At 40.1% G+C, this 19,045-nt stretch overlaps 1 protein-coding gene and 1 long non-coding RNA gene across 3 annotated transcripts in view; one reads left to right on the plus strand and one right to left on the minus strand.

Moving 5' to 3' along the window:
• The window catches only part of ADCY8 (adenylate cyclase 8), a 180,443-nt gene that overhangs the window by 151,481 nt on the left and 9,917 nt on the right, over positions 1 to 19,045 (plus strand). For both annotated transcript variants that reach the window (XM_038392609.2, XM_038392607.2), the window contains 3 exons: positions 2,636 to 2,717; positions 12,513 to 12,671; positions 15,890 to 16,036. In XM_038392609.2, the coding sequence (XP_038248537.1) occupies positions 2,636 to 2,717; positions 12,513 to 12,671; positions 15,890 to 16,036 (388 nt within the window). The remainder of the gene's footprint in view (positions 1 to 2,635; positions 2,718 to 12,512; positions 12,672 to 15,889; positions 16,037 to 19,045) is intronic.
• Positions 1 to 19,045, minus strand: part of LOC122458593 — a 47,398-nt gene that overhangs the window by 16,070 nt on the left and 12,283 nt on the right. Inside the window, exon 5 of the long non-coding RNA XR_006278646.1 lies at positions 374 to 452. This is a non-coding gene — a long non-coding RNA (uncharacterized LOC122458593). The remainder of the gene's footprint in view (positions 1 to 373; positions 453 to 19,045) is intronic.

A 19,045-nucleotide genomic window follows, 5' to 3' on the forward strand; every position in this document is an offset into this window, starting at 1 on the left:
TGTCGACAGGAGAAGCGCTCCTGTCGACATAGCATTGGCTACTCTGAGGGTAGATCAGTATAACTGCTTCGCTCAGGGATGTGGATTTTTCAAACCACTGAGCGACAAAATTATACCAATATACGTTTATAGTGTAGACCTGGCCTAAGTGCCACATGAGCACTCCATAAAGTGATAGAATTGCCAGTGAGGATGCACGTTTTTGACTAGTCCTGGGCCAAATCCAGAGAATTCCATATTTTAATTCTGCTTCAAATATCTTTGTGTTTTCAGAGAAAATAGTCATATATCCAATCAATTTAGCACAGATGTACTTGCACGACAAAGATGATATTAATCAGCTTACGTTACCCTCGGCTACAGTGACACGTACAGTGTGCCCACTGGTTTGTTGTTATGTATTAGAGAATTGTCTTTGTTCACTGCCAGTCTTGGATTGTTAGGAAAAAAATCTAGTAGAAAAGAATGTGCAAACACTATTATTAATATAAATCATCTAATACTGAAAAAAAGAGGACAGGTTGATTGGAAATTAACAGTGAGAGTTACTATTAGAAACCAGTTTTCCTGACAATCTTGAGGCACCATGAATGACAGTGAGAAGATACCAACTGTTACAGGGCAGTGGTTGCTAAAAGGCATATTTAAGGAGATGCTTACTCTTACAGAAAGGCAATATATTCTAAGCATACTAAAAATATACTAGTTTTCGGTCAGGAAATATTATCAGATGGATTTTCATGAGATGACTTTAGTTTGTCGATAATATGAGTTTTGGGAGAAACTAATGAATGGTATGGTGAGGTGAAAAAAAAGACTTGTATTGAACCATGTAACCATTGTTTTATAACACTGTGACATAAGAGAGAGAGTGATCTAGGTACCTGTTGCCATTCTAAAATTACTATAGACTAGACGGACAGGCAGGTAGATTGATATGATCAAGTTATCTGGTATCAACAAAATATCCAACAAATGTAGCCCTCTTTTCTGTTTAAAAATCATTTCCAAATATACCTGATTTTTGCAAATCTATTTGTAATTGTGCAGATAGAGCAAAATGTGTTTGTATAAGTTATGGGCTGTTCACAAACTGTTCATTTTATCCTTTCTGCTATTTGTTATTCATGGTTTCTGATTGTTCATCTTAGTCAAATGATATTGTTTCCAGTCTCGACAGGAGGATTTAAAACATCAGGAGACTAAGACATTATGAATGGTATCTGCTTTTATTCATACACAAATACCTTTCTTCACTTTTTAACTGTGAGTAATTGTATGAATAACAGACATTTCCCAGATATTTGTGTGAACAAAACCTATTTATGTGAATATTGATCAATAGTGATTAAAAAGGGCCTTGGCATAATCTAACCAAACAGCCACTTGGAATTCAAATGAAAGGCACAAATAAATTATCTGACTTGCTCTAGATGTCTGGAAATCATTTGCAAAGCCAGGAATAGACCCAGTGGGCCTGACTTTGTCTTCTACTCAAATCACTCTCTCAGCCGGAGATAGTAAACAATGTTTTTGTAGTATTTCACCAGCTCAGGTTGGGAGAATCATTCGAGTAGAAGACAAAGTCCGAACTACTGGTTCTATTCCAGGCTTTGCAAGTGACTTCCAGATACCTGGGGCAAGTCACATAATTTATGTGTGCTTCTCCTTACCCAGCTGTAGAATTGACAGAATACCAATCTACCTCAAAGGGGTGTTGGGAGGCTTTGTCAATATGTGTAAAATGTTTGGAAGTCCTTGAATGAAAGGTGCTAGGCACATGCAAAATATTGTAATGTCTGAAGTTAGGATTGTAGGTCATAATCCCAGATATAGGGTCAGATTCTCTCCACTCTTCCAAACCCTTTGCACTGCTCCACCAGCAAAAAGGTGCCAGATGCTGGTTTTATCTGGCCAGCTGAGAATTCCTTCAGTGAAAGGAGGTCTCAGCTGGCCTAAAGCCAGCATAGCCAGTTCCTACCCTATGTACTCTCCCCTGGTCCTGACACAGAGGGCATGCTGGGACCAAAGTAAGTTTCTAGGGGTGCAACAGGAATGTGCTCTCCCCAGCTTGTGTAATGGACCCTTTGGGGCCACTAAGCTGCTCTAAATTCCAGCAGGACCAGGGCAAACTAGAGGCTTATAAAGCCATAACACACTCTGTGATAGGCCCCCTTCTTCAGTGCCAAGTGGGTTTTGGTGCTGCAGATCATCCTGGCCCATAGCTCTGAAGCCTAGACTGGGAGAGGACTGAAATGTGCATACCTCATTTAAGGATATATTTAATCATGTCAGTTCTGTTCATTGCATACCACTGCCACTGGGATCACCACCACAAGAGAGTGACGGATGCATTGCTTCTCTGTCATGGTTGGAAGGGAAGGATTAGCATCTCCTGATTGCTAGTGGAGGCCTCACTTTAATTGTCAACACATTGGTTATTAGACAGTGAACATTTTAATTACAGTCTTGTACTGTTGAATTAATTGTTATTGGTTATATTTTTAAATGCCAAGGTTTTTCACAACAAACTGTAGAAAAGCACGTAGATTACCAAATTAAAGCCCTCCCTGATTAAAATAAAACACTGACCGATCAATAATAATGTCTGTCTTTGGGTTTTTTTTCTTTCCAGAACCAATTTCCTGGGCACAAAGGAGGCATCCTTGCTACTGATGGCAATGTTCCTGTTAGCCGTATTTTATCATGGTCAACAGGTAAAGCAAACATTTACTGTAACCACTCACTTTACAAACTAGAATTGCAGGATGCAGCAATAATTACTTTCAAAATACCAGCTGGCATTTGAAGCAAATATTTATCCACTTGAGTATATGACCTTTAATAAAGTAATGTCAAATAAGCCAATTAAGCAAAGACTGATTAAATAAGGCTCACATCCAGCACAGTGCAGTTTTAGTGATTCTTAAGAGCAGCATGCACTGCATAATGGAGAGAGGCCAAATGTGCAATCATCTCTGTATCTTAGGTACTTATATAGCCATAGTATTGCAGTGTCTCACCACCTTTGATGTATTCATCCTCATCACACCACTGTTAGACAGGGCAGTGCTGTTAGCCTCAATTTCCAGATAGGAAAGGGAGGCATAGAGAGGCCAAGTAATTGGGACTCGAGTGCAGAACTCCCACATCCCAGGTGAGTGCCCTAACCACTGGGCCAGACTTTCTGCCTAGGATACCTCAGAAATTGAGAGTTGAGGTTAAAGGTGGACCAGGATTTGAACCCATCCATGCTTCTGGATTTGTAAACGTAAAACCGCATTGAAGTTGTTGCAAAACCAATCCAGGGCAGTGTCGGTTGCTAAACTCGTCGGGGTTATATAGTAGGAATGTTAAGATCTAACCCTAGGCAGTCCTAGTCTAGTGCTTGAAAAACCTCTTTGGCTTTGGCTGAAGTTTTTTTTCTAGTAATCACTGAAGGATCAAGCCCTTAGAACACCCCAAGTCGTACAAGGTTCACCTGTGGCATCGAACCACAGTGCTGCATTTGAGCAACATGAAGGAACAGCACTCCCGGGAGTGGGGCGGTATTTGGAGTCATTCCGTTTCAGGAAGATGCAATGCCTCCTGGAGCTCCCTGGTTGGGCTGGTGGGGGTAGGGGTAATTTGCTACAGCCATTTAGGGCATGAAGCATACTCCCCTCTGCCATCTGGAAGGAGAGGAGAGCATGGGGAAGGCATGGCTCTGTATGTTCTTAATCTCTTTCCAGGGAATTGTTCCTAGGGACAAACAACCTGGCAGCAGCCCTTGTGCTCTCACAAATACAGGGGCTGTGATTCAGACCAGCCCTTACACAGTTTAAGATTTGGACGATAATGTAGAGGTACTTTCACTGACTACACTAAGGAGTAAATTTGGCCCTGACTTGCACCATATTGCAACAAGCGAATGGATTGCACACTGTAAATCCATAGTCCTAGATGTTTTTAAATCATTTCTTATTTCTGGAGATCTTGAAGTTTATTCATAGAAAAAATAGCATGTGATCATGTAATTAAATACAGTATCATAATGCATGTGCACAAGAGGGCCAAATTAAGGTTGCATGGGAAATGCTCATGCTGGCATTTCCTAACTTTTAAAGTGCTTGAGTTTGCAACCTTAATGTTCTTTCAATATAGTTTGTATGTAATCTCCCAGATAAAAAAAAACAAACAAACAAAAAAAAAAGAAATTCCACTATGTGGTATCATATTGACACCCATGTGCAGTATTGGTGGGGCTGGAACCTTTAGATCCAGCACAGAGATATCTGCCACTTGAGCTAATGGAGTAACTGATAGCATTAGTAGGTTGTCATCCTCTATGGGAACCTGCTGTAGAAGGGGATGAGAAGCACACTTTGCCAGTAGTTTAATAAATACTTGCTGAGAAATGGTGGGACTTAGGAACCTTCGGTTCCATTCCAGTCTCTGTGGGGGGAGTGTTCTTCATATTTCCCCCAAGCTTCGACCCCTTCTGCTCCATCCTGTCCAATTTGTCCCTGTCCTAATTCAGTCTCTTTCCCTCCCCTGGTTTCTAATCCCAGCTCCATTCTCCTCACCTAGTCCCAATCTCAACTCATCAGGTTTATCATTCCAATCCTAGCCTCTTGCTGAGCAAATCCTACTCTAATGACTCCAGATTCCCTGTCCCATTCTCTCTTAATTCCCAGCCCTAGCATCCTTGCCCAGACATGCCACTTCCCCTTTCCTAAGTCCTCATCCAATCTGTCTCTCTCCCATACTCTGGCCTCCAGTCACCTCCCTACCGGTTCCCAGTCCAAGTCTCCTCCTTGAGCTTCTTCTCCAATTTCAGAACTTCTTGTCCTATTTCAGTTGCCCACTTCCCCCGCACCAGCTCCTTGTCTCAGTCTTTTTGCTCAGTCAGTCCCAGTTCTCCTCCCGGGCCCTGACTCCTTATTGCTATACGTCTACCTTCCCCCCTCAATGCCTATCCCTTCCCCAATGCTTCTGAGTCCCCATCTCCTTGACTAGCCAGTTTTCCCACCTGACTGCTCCTCTAATCCTGGTCTCCCACACGCTTACTGGCTCCCAGTCTCTCTCCAACATTTCCCACCCATTCTCAGTCCCAATCTCTTTGGCCTGTCCCAATTCCACTCCCATGCTGGTTGTCCCAATCTACTCTTCCCCCAGGTCCAGCTCTAGCCCCCTCTGCCTTCAAATCAGGCATCTTCCTCCTTCATATTGCCTAGGCTCAGCAGGGAGGTCATGGAGAACACAGGAGAGAAAGGCTCTCTGCTCTCAGTTTAAGTATTCAGATGGCCTACAGCAGATCAGAGCTGCAGTTGCAAGGAAAGTCCTGTTCAACTCCCAGCCGTAAAAATGTTCATTGCAGACAGAGTCTTTGGAGACTGTAGCTGCTTAAGCCTAACAAGTCAATACTGAGCCCATTTGAACCATGATTTTCCAAAGATTTATAGCTTGGCCAAATTTGGCTGGATTTTCACAGGGTCAGCAAAAGGTACACTGCTGACACAAAGGCCACTCCCTGCCAACTTTCAAGACTCTGCTCCAAACAGGGACACACACTAGAACTTTCAAAAATGGTTGCCCACTTTTTTTTTTAAACATTGACAAAATATATTTTTTCCTAGCCTCTTCTCAGAAATGGCTAAACGATACTGGCTGAAATTTTCCAAAAATAAATTAATTAATTAAAATCCCCACTGATGCAGACATCTGGCATGAAAAATTTCAGTCAAAACAGATATAGTTTGGCAAAGTTATAAGCAACTGAAGACAGGGTTTTATAATGGGCATCATCAGGCAACCTTAACTTAATAATATGCTGCTTATAATATGCCACTGTGTAACCTTGTGCTCCTTGCTGTGTCCTAAATTTCAGCTTCCACTCACTTCCGCTATACATTGAAAGCATGTAAAAGTCAAAGAGAGCCCAGCTCTCCTAGAAATAGATATGTAAAAATAAGGAAATCACTATGGAAACATGGAGATAATGGGGGTTTGCAAGAAAGGAGTTGAAAGAACGGTAAATGCTTTAGTGTTGGGTTTTTTTGTTTGTTTTTCAAATTACATAGTATTGAATGGTGTGAAATAAAAAAGTTTTAGAAGTGGATGAAACAGAACATTAAAAGCACCTCAAAGAAGAGCATAAAACCTTTAAAGTCTAACAAAAAGCAAAAAAACCCTCACATGTGCTAAATAAAAATCATGACAGTCTGATTCTTCATGTTGCTACTCCAGTATTATGTTGCTGCAAAGACACTGATTTCAGCATGCATTGGTGTAAAACTGGAGTGATATGATGAAGGAACCATGCTCAGAATATTTTAGGGATGGGGGGGAAATGCTGTGAAGTGACTGATTTAGTATGTCCAAAGGGAGAAGATGAATGTAGGAAATACAAGCTCAGGAAATGAAAAGGGACAGTTGTGCAGGGTGGCTCCCAGGTGGAGCTGAGTACCCTCTCCCTCGCTGACTCCTCTGGATAGCAGCTAAAGGCCTTTCTGGGGTGGAGAAGCAGGGGGACTTGATTCAGCTTTGGCTTGTTTGGTCCCTGACTACAGTTATTAAAGCCTCGCTTTAGCTGCTTAGGTAGAATATTAGAGTTAAGGTTAGGTCTAATAGATGCTTTAGCTGCTCTCCAGAGAGCTAGGGCTCTAGAAGCATTTCCCTGCATGGATTTTTTTATCAAAACATTTTTCTCTTGTAGAAACTTGTATGTGATGTTCTATTTTCATGTGTTTTTAAGGTATGTTCTAGTTCTATGTAATTTGGACTACATGATTTTTGAATGAAATAAATACTTCAATATAGAATAGCCATAAGACTGAGACTACCTGAAATGTCAGAATAGCTTTCCTGTGCAACATGCCATTTCAAAATATTGCTGTAAGTCAAATGCTTTTAGAATATAATTTTCAGGCTCAGAATGCTTCTTTTTGTGTTAAATTAGGTTCCTGGTATGGAAATATTTGATTTATGTTGATACCATATATTGCTAATGGAACTATTTTTAATTAGGAGTTTAGCATGACTGATTTTTCCAGACTTATTGGCTGCACCAGAGATGGATTCTTTAGGAAATTCTCTCACTGTGACTAGACAGCCTTGCTCTGTCTCAATTGTATCTAGAAAAAGTAACTTAAAAGCTTGTGTGTGCAAAATGAGGGATGAACTTTAAATTAATTTTGTCAGGCTCCATAAAGAATGGCAGACAGCTAACACTTCTGAAATGGAAAAGACTCACATTTGTTTTAACACGAATCTCCTGCCTAATAAATCTTCCTAGAACAGTGCATGCCTCAGCTGAATGAGGAGAGGGATGAGAGACTGGGAGTAGGAGACTTCAGCCAAAGGCATTATTTTCTTCTGCAGTCCAGACTTTTGAACAGCATATGTCATACAGGATGAAATTCCGCTGTATTTACTACTCAGTGCTCATCTGGAGATTTGCATACATTTATGACCCACAACACTGGGATAATATTTCAGTTCTGCAGAGCTCTGCATTCTGGCTGGTAGGGCCGATTTGCCTAAGTAGCTATTTCTCAACCACTAAATAAACACAATTAGCTCAGTTTCTCACCCTCTCTACCTTGTTACTCCATTGGCACTACTCTTCTCCACTGAATTAATCCCAAGGGAGATTAAGTCCACATACTTGCAGTAAAGAGCTTCTTGTAATTTAGTTATATTTATTTTAGATGTTCTTCCTCTCCACCTGGTTGAGATTCATCAGTGCAGATGGAGGAGAATCCAGCATCCATCCTCAGATCTTTCAGCATCTGAATAACTCTGAATGTGGAAAGGGGCTCTATGGGAGGAGAGGTGAAAGCAGGAGAGAATCTGGGAAATGGAAAAGAATCTTAGGGGAAAGAGAGAAGGAGGAAAATTGAGGGAAGCTTTGAAATTCAATGTGATGTTAAAACTCCCTCTTGTTGTTGGAGTACAGACTAACCCTTCTGGAGACTGATCCATCTCCCATTGAGTCTTTCCACTCAACTCAATGGGAAGTAGCAGGTCTTGCAAGTGTAGTGAAAGGGGAGAAAGCACATTTGCAAGCACTCTGTCCTTGGAATCTCTTTAGTCCAGCATGTGATTATTTACTCTTAGAGGAAGCACCCACAAGAGATGTCTTTACTACACTCCCTCATCCCCAAAATAAACTAAACTAGAAATACTGAGAAAACTGAGAGTTGAACGTGTTAGCACCTTGTGTTTCCACTATGCATGGTGATTATATATGCATAGAGGCTGGAAGGTATCTCCACTCCTAGGGATTGGGGCTTTTTGGCTTCCCATGCAATAGCCTATTTTCTTTACTCAATAATGAAGGTAGCCACATTTCAAGTAATCGCATGGCAGCACCAAAAACCTGATTAGCAGTGATGCAGCCCTTGGAACAATCCTTTCCCATTAACACCATAGTGGGGCCATTCCATTTGTTCACAGACAAAAACAACCTTACATTTTAGATATTTAATAACCCTGTATATACAAACCACTCTCACCCACAAAGTCACATAGCGTCAACTCTGGGGTAGAACAGAGCAGCCATTTTGTGCCAGGGAGGCATAGAAAATTGTTCCAGCTGAAATAAGAGGGAATTTTAAATAGCGAAAATTAAATTATCCAGATTGAATTTTGGCCTGGATATAAAGACTAAACACTGATGTGCTGGACTGGACTTGGAGGAGTCCTATGTTAAAATTCTCCCAATATTAGTAATTTATTTTTCACATGCAGTGGAAATACATATATAATTTCAAAGCTCTCATTCTAAACTACAAAATAAAATTTGAATTAAATCTTTCATTATGTGCAATGAGAAATATTCTGCAAATAACTAAATTTCTAAATATTATAGAAGACAATTTTCTAACTCAAAAAGTGTTGCATCCAACCCCGGGGAATTCTATATTAGTCCTCATGTTGACAGATGAAGAACTGATCACAAATCTAAAAATTAGTGGTAGCTTAGAAACAAGTGATTATGACTAGGCCACACTTATAACATGCAAATAGCATAAAGTCCACAACAGTTTTATATACGTATGATGCTTTAAAAGGGTCAATTTCACAAAGCTGAAAACAATTATGAGCCAAGTCATCTGGGAGGAAGAATCTAATTGGTAAAAATGTGAATAATAATTGGGAATTGTTTAAGAATACTTTATCAGATTGTGCTTTTGGGGGCATCTAACAATCGAGGAAGAAGGCTGTATTGGTTAAAATAACCTGGTTTAGAGCTATAAAAATAGATAGATAAATAAATAAATTAAATTAAACCAATGGAAGAAAATGGAAGTTGATAGTCGTGAGTATAAATCAGAAGGTAAAACTTATAGAAAATTGATAAGAGAAGCAAAAGGGACCTACAGAGAAATGTATGGACAGCTCATTTAAGAACAATAAGAAGAATTTTTTAAAACATATTAGAAAGAAAAAGAGTCCTAACAGTGGTATTGGTTCATTACTAGATGGAAATATTAGAATGATCAATAAATAATGCAGAAAAGGCAGAAGTGTTCAATAAATATTTTGTTCTGTATTTGGGAAAAACATATGATGTAGTCATATCATGTGATAACACTCTTTCCATTCCACTAGTATCTCAGGAGGATGTTAATCATAAGATACAAAATTACACATTTTCAAATCAGCTGGCCTGGGTAACTTGCATCTAAAAGTTTTTGAAGAGCTGGCTAAGGAGCTCACTGGAACATTAATGTTGATTTTCAGTAAGTCTTGTAACACCAGGGAAGTTCCAGAAGACTGGAAGAAAGCTAATGCACCAATATTTAAAAAGCGTAAATAGAATGACAGAGTCTGAGAGTCTGAAATTGATCCTGGGCAAGACAATGATTAAGCAGATGATTAGGAAAGAATTAAAGGAGGGTAATGTAATTAATGCCAATCAAAATGGGTTTATGGAAAATAGATCCTGTCAAAATAACTTGATATCTTTTTCTGATGAGGTTACAAGTTTGGTTGATAAAGATAACAATGTTGATGTAATAAACTTCAGTAAGGCATTTGATTTGGTACCACATGAAATTATTGAAAAATTAGAATGATTTAAAATGAACATGGCACACATTAAATGGATTAATAGGTGGCTAACCGATACATCTCAACATATAATTCTAAACGGAATCATCATTGAACAAGTATATTCCTAATAGAGTCCCACTCTGTTCTTGGTCTTATGCTATTTAACATGTTTACGAATGACCAGGAAGAAAACATACAATCATCACAGATAAAGTTTGCAGATAAAGCACAGTTTGGGGGAGTGGTAAATAATGAAGAGGACAGGCCACTGATACAGAGCAATCCGGATCACTTGTTAAGCTAGGTGCAACCAAACAATATGTGTTTTAACATGGCTAAATATAAATGTATACATCTAGGAACAAAGAATGCAGGCCATATTTATGGCATGGGAGACTCTATTAGGAACATACTTGTTCTAAATAAGATGTGTGGGTGGTGATGGAAAATCAGCTGAACATAAACTCCCAGTGTGATGCTGTGGCCAAAAGATTTAATGTGATCCTGGGATGCATGAAAAGGGGATTCTCAGGTAAGAGCAGAGAGGTTATTTTACCTCTGTATTTGACACTGGTGCCACCACTTCTGGATCACTACGTCCAGTTCTGGTGCCCTGTGCCAGAGGTCCAAGAGATGGGTTAGCACTCTGATCACTGTAGGCTCAGTTAGTTTATGCAGTGTCAGCAGATTGAGGATATAGGGAGGAATTAGCTATTCAGATGGGGAAGCTGGATAACTGGAATTAATTCGTCCATAAATTTACTAGCTTGATAAAAGGCAGGAAGGAAGTGTTAGAGGGAGGGAGGCTAGGGCCGGCTGTGCCCAGATTGAAGGAGATCCCAAGGAAGAGAGTTCCCTTTTCCTCCAGGGCCCTGATAAACAGGCACTGAAGGTTCATAGGGATGACAAGAGTTTTAGAAAATAGTGCAAAATAAATACAAGTTTGTAATGAGATATAAACCTGCATCCTGCATGGCTTAAACTCAGTTCTAGCTATGGGGAGTGAGGAAGAAACTTTCCCTCCAGTTAGGTTATCCTATAACTGTCCATGCAGCATTTCTTGCACCTTTCTCAGAAGATCACTGGCCAGTGTTCTTGACAAGATACTGAACTGGATGGACCACTAGACTGCTACAATGTGGCAATACCTAGATTCCTTGTTCACCATTCGGGATTATCCTCTAGACAAAGATACCAAGTGTCTTATCCGGTCTGCTCTCAAACATTTTTAGCGCTGGAATCTCAATAACTGTCGCTGGCAAATCATTTGATTGGCAATGCATCTCACAGCTAGAAAATGTGCCTGTTCTCTCATTTGAAATATTTCCATTCTACTTGTTTGACCCTTACTCCTGGTTGTATCATCCCAAACAGCATAAATCGTTCTTTAACATGTTTGATGGCATCCATACACAGACACAGCCCCACTATTTCAGTGCCTTTCCATAGTTCAATCAGTGACCGCTCCTGCACCTCTACCAGGATTAAACTGTATTGTCTTCCTTCAAATCCCTCATTAAAACTCTCTCATTTGATGTGATGCCTACAAAAATCTGAACAATGGTGAGACAGCTGGTATCCTGAGATCACGGCCTATCATGTTGACCACTATCGTCTCATTCTTCCTTGTGCTCCCCACGTCTGTCTGCACCCACCTATTGCCTCGTGTTCTAGGGATTCTTTTCCAGAGATCCTGTTTGTACAGCACCTACTGCACTGGGGTCCTGGCCCATGACTGGGGCTACTAGGCACTATGGTTATACAAGTAATCAATAGCAATTTTGCAACCTTTGGAACCAGAGTGCAATCTGAATGGAATTATTACAGATTATTTATGTAGCTACAAGACAATCTATATGCTTCCACTATCATATATAAGACCAAAAGCAAATGTCTATTTGCACTAGCAGCAGAAACAGCTCATTTCAGGCATCTCAAACTTGAAAGTCTGAAGCATGTTGGGCTTTTCATATTTTTTTTCCACTGAGAGAAGAGTGCTTGTCCTTGAGACGTAAATTATCCTTATTCACCCTGGCTCTGTTTTTTTCTGAAGTACATTCCAGTTGAAAACAGTCTTAAAAAGCTGAATATATTTTCTATTTCACGAGCTGGAAGAATATGTTGTTAACCTAGCTATGTATTCTGTTACTTTATCTCATGTCTGTCTCCATAATATCATTCTTTAAGTAATGCAGACGTGTTCTAAATAACTTTATTGAAATGTTCCAACCACTAAATATAAGATAGCATATGACTAATGTTATTGGGCCCTTGATTCCTTTGCAATTCTCACTATACATGACAAAATGCTGGTATTTGTTTACAGGAGAAAGAAAATTATTTAGGAGTCATAATTCTGGTGTCTACAGCACTGAAGTAATTTAGGTAGTAGCGACAGGCTTCCATGATTACAATCCCATGTCTGCATTTAGCTCATCAGACTTAATGTTTGCCTTTCTTCATAAATATAGCTTGAATACACAGCCCGCCTGGACTTTCTGTGGCGTGTTCAAGCGAAAGAAGAAATCAACGAAATGAAGGAATTAAGGGAACACAATGAAAATATGCTACGAAATATTCTGCCAAGTCATGTTGCCCGTCACTTCCTGGAGAAGGATCGAGATAACGAAGTACATATCAGTTTGTTTCTGATACTTTTTTCCTAATAGGCAAAAGAAAAATAGTGTCCTTTATGATTCTGTGAGAATGTTAAAGCTGTTGCCTCTGTCTGACATAATTTATTCCATGCAGAAAATAATGCTAAAAGAACATTAATGTTGCAAATCCCTCAAAAGATAGGAAATGCCAGAATTAACCAATGCCTGTGCGACCTTAATACATTCTGCTCATGCATAATTATTCTTATTCAGCATCACACAGGAAGTTTGTGGCAGAGCTCTCCTGGTTGCCAGTCCAGTCCCTTAAAACCAAGAGAACATCCTTTCTCTTTTTACAGCCATTTGCCTCATTTATTATCCATCCTGTGCACTGAAAGTTGCATCCGATGAAGTGAGCTGTAGCTCATGAAAGCTTATGCTCAAATAAATTTGTTAGTCTCTAAGGTGCCATAAGTACTCCTTTTCTTTTTGAGAATGAAAAAGGGTTTTTTTTAGAACAAATAGGGACCATGTAATTAAAGAATGTATCCTAATGGGCCTTGGCAAACTTAATAAGCATATGTTAAGAATCAGAATGAATACAAAGCTACACTGGACAGGCCCTTGAGACAGAGGAAACAGGCAATAACAGCTGCTGGTAGTGGAGGCTTTGGAGATCCTTGATTGAGATCTCAAAGGGTTTTATTCAAGGGATGAAGGAAATCTGAGAAAAAAGAAAAGGGAGAAAGCATGTCTGAAAGTAGAGTGACCAGAAATAAGTCAAATTCTCACAATAACATTAGTAGGGGCCAAGCTGAGCCCTTATCTCAACTAAAGGGAAAAGTTAAAAAGCTCTAAGCTATGAAATTTGAGTTACATGAATAGTGTAATTCAAAATCGACATAGCTTAAATCAACTTACCGTGGGGTCCACAATACGCGATGTCAACAGGAGACACTCTCCCGTCCACTCCCCTTACTCTTCTCGATCAGATAGATTACAGGCATTGACAGGAGAACCATCGGTGGTCAATTTAGCGGGCCTTTACTAGACCCACTAAATCAACCGCCGATGCATCGATCGCCACAATGTCAATCCTCGGGTAGGTGTAGACTAGCCCTGAGTGTGTTGTAAAGTGCGATGTAAATCAGGCTTGGGATTGGAGATATACATGACCTTTGAACTGTGCATCAGGAACCAAGGGTTCACAAATAGTTCTAGAATCAAGATACCAACAATAAGCTATTTGCTGTACAATTAAATGGGTTCAGAATCCCACTTGTCAGACAGTACTTTTTTGAAAATAGATGTAACTAGCCAAAATAGGTCTGACAGGACACGCCATCATTTTTTCTAAAAGTTATGCTTTAAAGTATTAGCTAGGAAAAAATAGCATCATCTTCAGGGGTTTACATGTCCAGGCATTTAAGAGTTTCACCTCTTGGGGAATTTCCTACTTTGCAAGAATTAAATTGCTAAGAAAACACAATATTACTCTGTACAATGGAAGGTGTGTGTGCATATGACAGAACGAGAGCAAAAGTAAAGTCCTTTTTTTAGTGTGAAATAAACTCCAATTCTGGCCCCTGCCATCTTCTGTCACGAATATACTATGGCTGCTGAGAGAGTACATGCTCCATCCTACTGAACCATTGAGATATCATGTACCTCCACACACATTCACATTCAGTGCTAAAATGATTTTCAAAGGAAGCATTGAAACCAGATGCCTGGTATTTCAGTGCTGATGCATTCAATACACTTGCAGTTGGATTTCAGCTGCCACCTCTGCTTTTTGCAAGGCAATTTCCTGGAGCGATTATACCTGGGGAGGATTTATGAATGAGCTGGCTGGCATTAACATCTGGATGATTACTGTACAATCAATCCTGTAATTCATGTCTGGCTATTAACTTAATTCTCCTGCTCTCAAAAAAATGAATTCCCAGATGTGTACTGTAAGCACTTTCTCATGGACTTATTATTTCTATTTTGATGCTTCCTACTAAAAATAGAAAAATCAAGCAACGGAAGGCTCAGCTGAATGGTTTTATAGACAGAGATAAACAGACAGAGATTTATAGACAGAGATATATATACATACACATGTATTACACACACACACACACACACACACACACACACACTCACACACAGAGACTCTTCTCCCATAATTAGGGCCCCAGGCTCCACTCTGTGCACTGCAGCTGTGAAAGGGGGAGTTTGGCCTCGGTGGAATGGTTCCCCTGTCCCTGCAGAAGCACCTCCATCACAGATGGAGGAGGGGCTGGGGTAAGAAAGTCAGCTGTGTTCCAAAGAACGAACGAACAAACAAACTTGAACAAATTAAGACTCCCAGCACCCCTGGGTGGTTGTTGTTATTCCCATTTTTACTGTTGGGTAAATTGCTGCACAGAGAAAAGTGATGTGCCAATGACTACAGAGTGAGTCAGCAGAAGAGTGAAGAACAGAAATCAAGAATCTTGATTCCTGTCCCCAATTCTTATCTTTAGACAACACCACTATTGCCAATCCCACGCATTCCAAAAAAATTGAGTGGCTTAAAAATTATGTGATTTTCACAATAATAAATGTAAGGTTCTTTTTATTTGTTTTCTGGTCTTTGAGCCTTGCAGGTACACATTTCCAATGCTTCTCCACAACCATGAGGGCTGAAAAGGTTTTTCTTTTAAATGAAAGCTGAAATTCTTACATAATCACATGACACAAGCTGATAGGGCTTTAAGAAAAGCACTGAATATTGTGAGAGACTCATCATAAAATTACAAGTGTTGGCAACCCTCTTGGAACCTTCTCCCAGAGAACTCAATACTACCTTGATTGTCACCATGAAAGGTTTTCCTCCTCCTCCCCTCCCGCTGGTGATGGCTAATCTTAAGTGATCACTCTCCTTACTGTGTGTATGATAAAATCCATTGTTTCATGTTCTCTGTGTGTGTATATAACTCCCCACTGTATTTTCCACCGAATGCATCTGATGAAGTGAGCTGTAGCTCACGAAAGCTTATGCTCAAATAAATTTGCTAGTCTCTAAGGTGCCACAAGTCCTCCTTTTCAATAGTACCTATGAAATGCCATGTCCAGAGCTGTTCATTAAATAAATCTTAAGTTGTTCTTAAAAAGATAGAGACATGGGTTGTGAAGTGCAGACAATGATTATCCACAGCCCTACATCACCTATGGGATAAATTTCCACTCCAACTTATTTTTCTTCCCTATTGTTCCTTTAGGAGTTATACTCTCAGTCCTATGATGCTGTTGGCGTGATGTTTGCTTCCATCCCTGGGTTTGCTGATTTTTATTCTCAAACTGAAATGAACAACCAAGGAGTGGAATGTCTCCGTTTGCTGAATGAAATCATTGCAGACTTCGATGAGGTAATACCACCTAATAGAGAAGGGGATTTGGTGGACTTTAAATATTGAACACCCAGGTCTGAGATTTCATCCATCATCTTTACTAAGTCCCTGCAATATTTGTGCCTGGTCTTTACTGTAAGTGCTATTCAAGTTGTATCTTTTCTTCTACTGAAAGTGCCAAGCACTGATATTAATTATACCGGTAAGGTGAAGTTAAGACTGAAATTAGTTGCGTGACTTGGATTTACACCTTTGTGATTGCAATCAGAATCTGTCCCAATACATCTAGATAATATAGATATAGACTATACCTTGGTATTGATGGTTAAAGAGGATGAAGTTATCTCCACTAGTTTTGGGAAAGGAGTGGTCCAGATATAGGAAGTAATGGCATTGTTTTGAAGGCAATGAATTTATGGACTCAAGGAATATGAAAGAAAAAATAGTGAACAGTGTCAAATCAAATGTCCAGATTCTTGAAAGAAGATGGTAAATGAGGGATGGGGAGATGGTTGAGTTTTGATTGAGGGTGCTGACCTGATCAGATAGGGAGGATACAGGTTTAGATATATTAAGCTGACCAAAGTTTCATAGTGATGCTAATAATCTGTGAGGAAAGGACCTAAAGTAAAGGGTTATATTTAGGTATCATTTCCACAGAAAGGACAACCATGGTCGATTTCAGAATAGGTGCCAAGGGGGATAAGATAAACAAGAGGAGAGAAGCCGGCCTAGGACAAACCCCTAAGGTTTAAAAGCAGAGAAGTAACCATTGTCCGTTGCAAGAGAGGAGCAGCTGGCTAGCGGAATGAGAGCAGGAAGCAAGTTGTCCAAGGCTACTGCTAACTCTGCCAATCAATTAATAGGGATGTCAAGATAGATGGTGTCAAATTCTGTACTGCGATCAGGAAGGATTAGAAGAGAAAAGGAACAAGGGCTAGACCTGAGAAGATCTTTGAACAGAAGGACAGTTTAAGAACTGTGAAGCAGCTAGAAGTGGGAGTGGAAACTACCAAGGATAGAGACTGTTAACCTGGGGACTACAAACAAGTTTCAGTAGGTTGCAACCACTCTGCCCTTCACATATTGCTAAATGGCAGCAGTTCTAGATCCCAGCTAGATGGGAGAGAGGTCCTGGTTTCAGTGTGGAAAAGCTTGAGCACCATGAATCCAGGGCATTGCTTTTGGAAAAGCAAATTAGAGAGCTCAGAAAAAAAATCTGGATTTCCAGGATTTTGCTAAGAAATAGAAGATTGGAGATCAGATGGAGAGAGGGTGGGGATGGACGTAAATAAGGAGGAATTTTCAGAAAGGGTAGGAATAGTGGTAATCTTGAAACCACCAGAGAAGGTACCAAAGGACAGTGGGTGGCTGTCTGTTGCTGTGACACTGAACTGGAATCAGAAGGAGATACGGTGACAGGGAATACAATCAAGGCTCACAGTGCTTTTCTACTGAAAGGAAGATAGCTCAACAGGCACCAAAGGAAAAGGATGAGGGTGTGAGTGATAACAACATGAATGGAGTAGAGGAGATACATTTCTCTAGGTTCTTATATGGCCTCCAGCACCACAGTGTCCAAGCGTCTCCAAATTTTAAATGAATTTATCCTCATATTGCCTCTTTGCCAGAAGCATTGTTATCCATATTTTACAGGTGGGGAACTGAGGCAGAACTAGGACCATTACCTTCCTCTCCCAGGGTAGTGTGAGAGGGAGACTGGTGGTGGGTACATCTTGGATTTTTGACTCAATGGCATTTGCTGAATATAGACATCGTGGATAAAGAGGTGGATGAGAGGAGAAGATTGAGGTGTGTCCACAGAACTGGATGGGGAACAGCAATTGCTGGAGTGAGGTAGTGGTGGTCAGGGTGGAAGAAAGAGGCACAATCTGATGTCCTTATGTAACAGAATTACCTTTCAAATATCATTGCTACTTAACAAGCTTTGCTACCTGCTAGACTCCTGCGCAGGTATAATATCTGATTTTATACCTAAGCTCACACTCCAGATGTCACCATATTTCTTTATTAACAGTTTTGTTTTTCTTTGTAGTTCTGATTTAAAACTTTATGCCTCAAAGATAATTCAAAGTTTATGCTATGAATTAATTTTAAGAAGTCCCATCATGCATGTGAGTGCAATTTTGGCAGAAGAATCATATTGTTGTAGCTATGATCATTAAAGACATCTCTTTCACCAAGAACATGAATGTTATCTCACATTCAAGTCCCTAACACCTACTCTCTGATTAATAAAGAGCCTGTTGAGGAACTATGTTAAGCCTCAGACGTCTTTAGCTGTATAATAGTTTGTGGTGTAGATATTAAATGAAATAATGTGATCCCTTGCGGGCTGCTAACCTACTTTTACTGTGGAGATGCAGTTTGCTTACTCCAGCTAGACTCTGGTCTGCAGCTCAGCTGTTTGAAAGGAAGCACGTAAGAGAGAATGACTGAAAAGAGTTAATGATCATACACAGGAAAGAAGGAAAGGCTGAGAAGCATGAACAAAATGTACTGCAAAGAGACAGAGAAGTCATTAAGCTTCCCGTTTTCAGCTGTGCAACATCCCCTGGCTGAAAGTCTGCTGGTAACATTTTCTTGCAAATATTGACTTAAGGACAAGGTGGAGGGGAGGAGTGGTGGGCATGATGTGGAGTGGTGGACATGATGCTTCCTTGCCAATATTTCTCCCTACTCCTTATTTGCAGACCTGTCAGCCACGTCTGGATGCACAGTTTGGGAGCAGCACTGTTAGTATTGGAAAAAATGTGACTTTTCAGCATTACATATGGAAAAATTGTAAAAAACAATTGCTTTACTCAGCAGCTGTTAAGAGCTAGAAGGGTGATTATGAAAAATGGTGACATCTTAGTCAAAGTTTCTGGACTCTGCATATATTCGGAGTCAGAGCCGCTGACTTCAGTGACCAACATCCATTGTGACTGCCTATTATTCCTGTTTGCCCCAGTCAAAGCCAGCACAGCTGAGAGAGAGTGAGATGGATTGTTTACTGTTAAAGAT

Source organism: Dermochelys coriacea, chromosome 2 (assembly GCF_009764565.3).
Source record: "Dermochelys coriacea isolate rDerCor1 chromosome 2, rDerCor1.pri.v4, whole genome shotgun sequence".
NCBI classification, from domain to species: Eukaryota; Metazoa; Chordata; order Testudines; family Dermochelyidae; genus Dermochelys; species Dermochelys coriacea.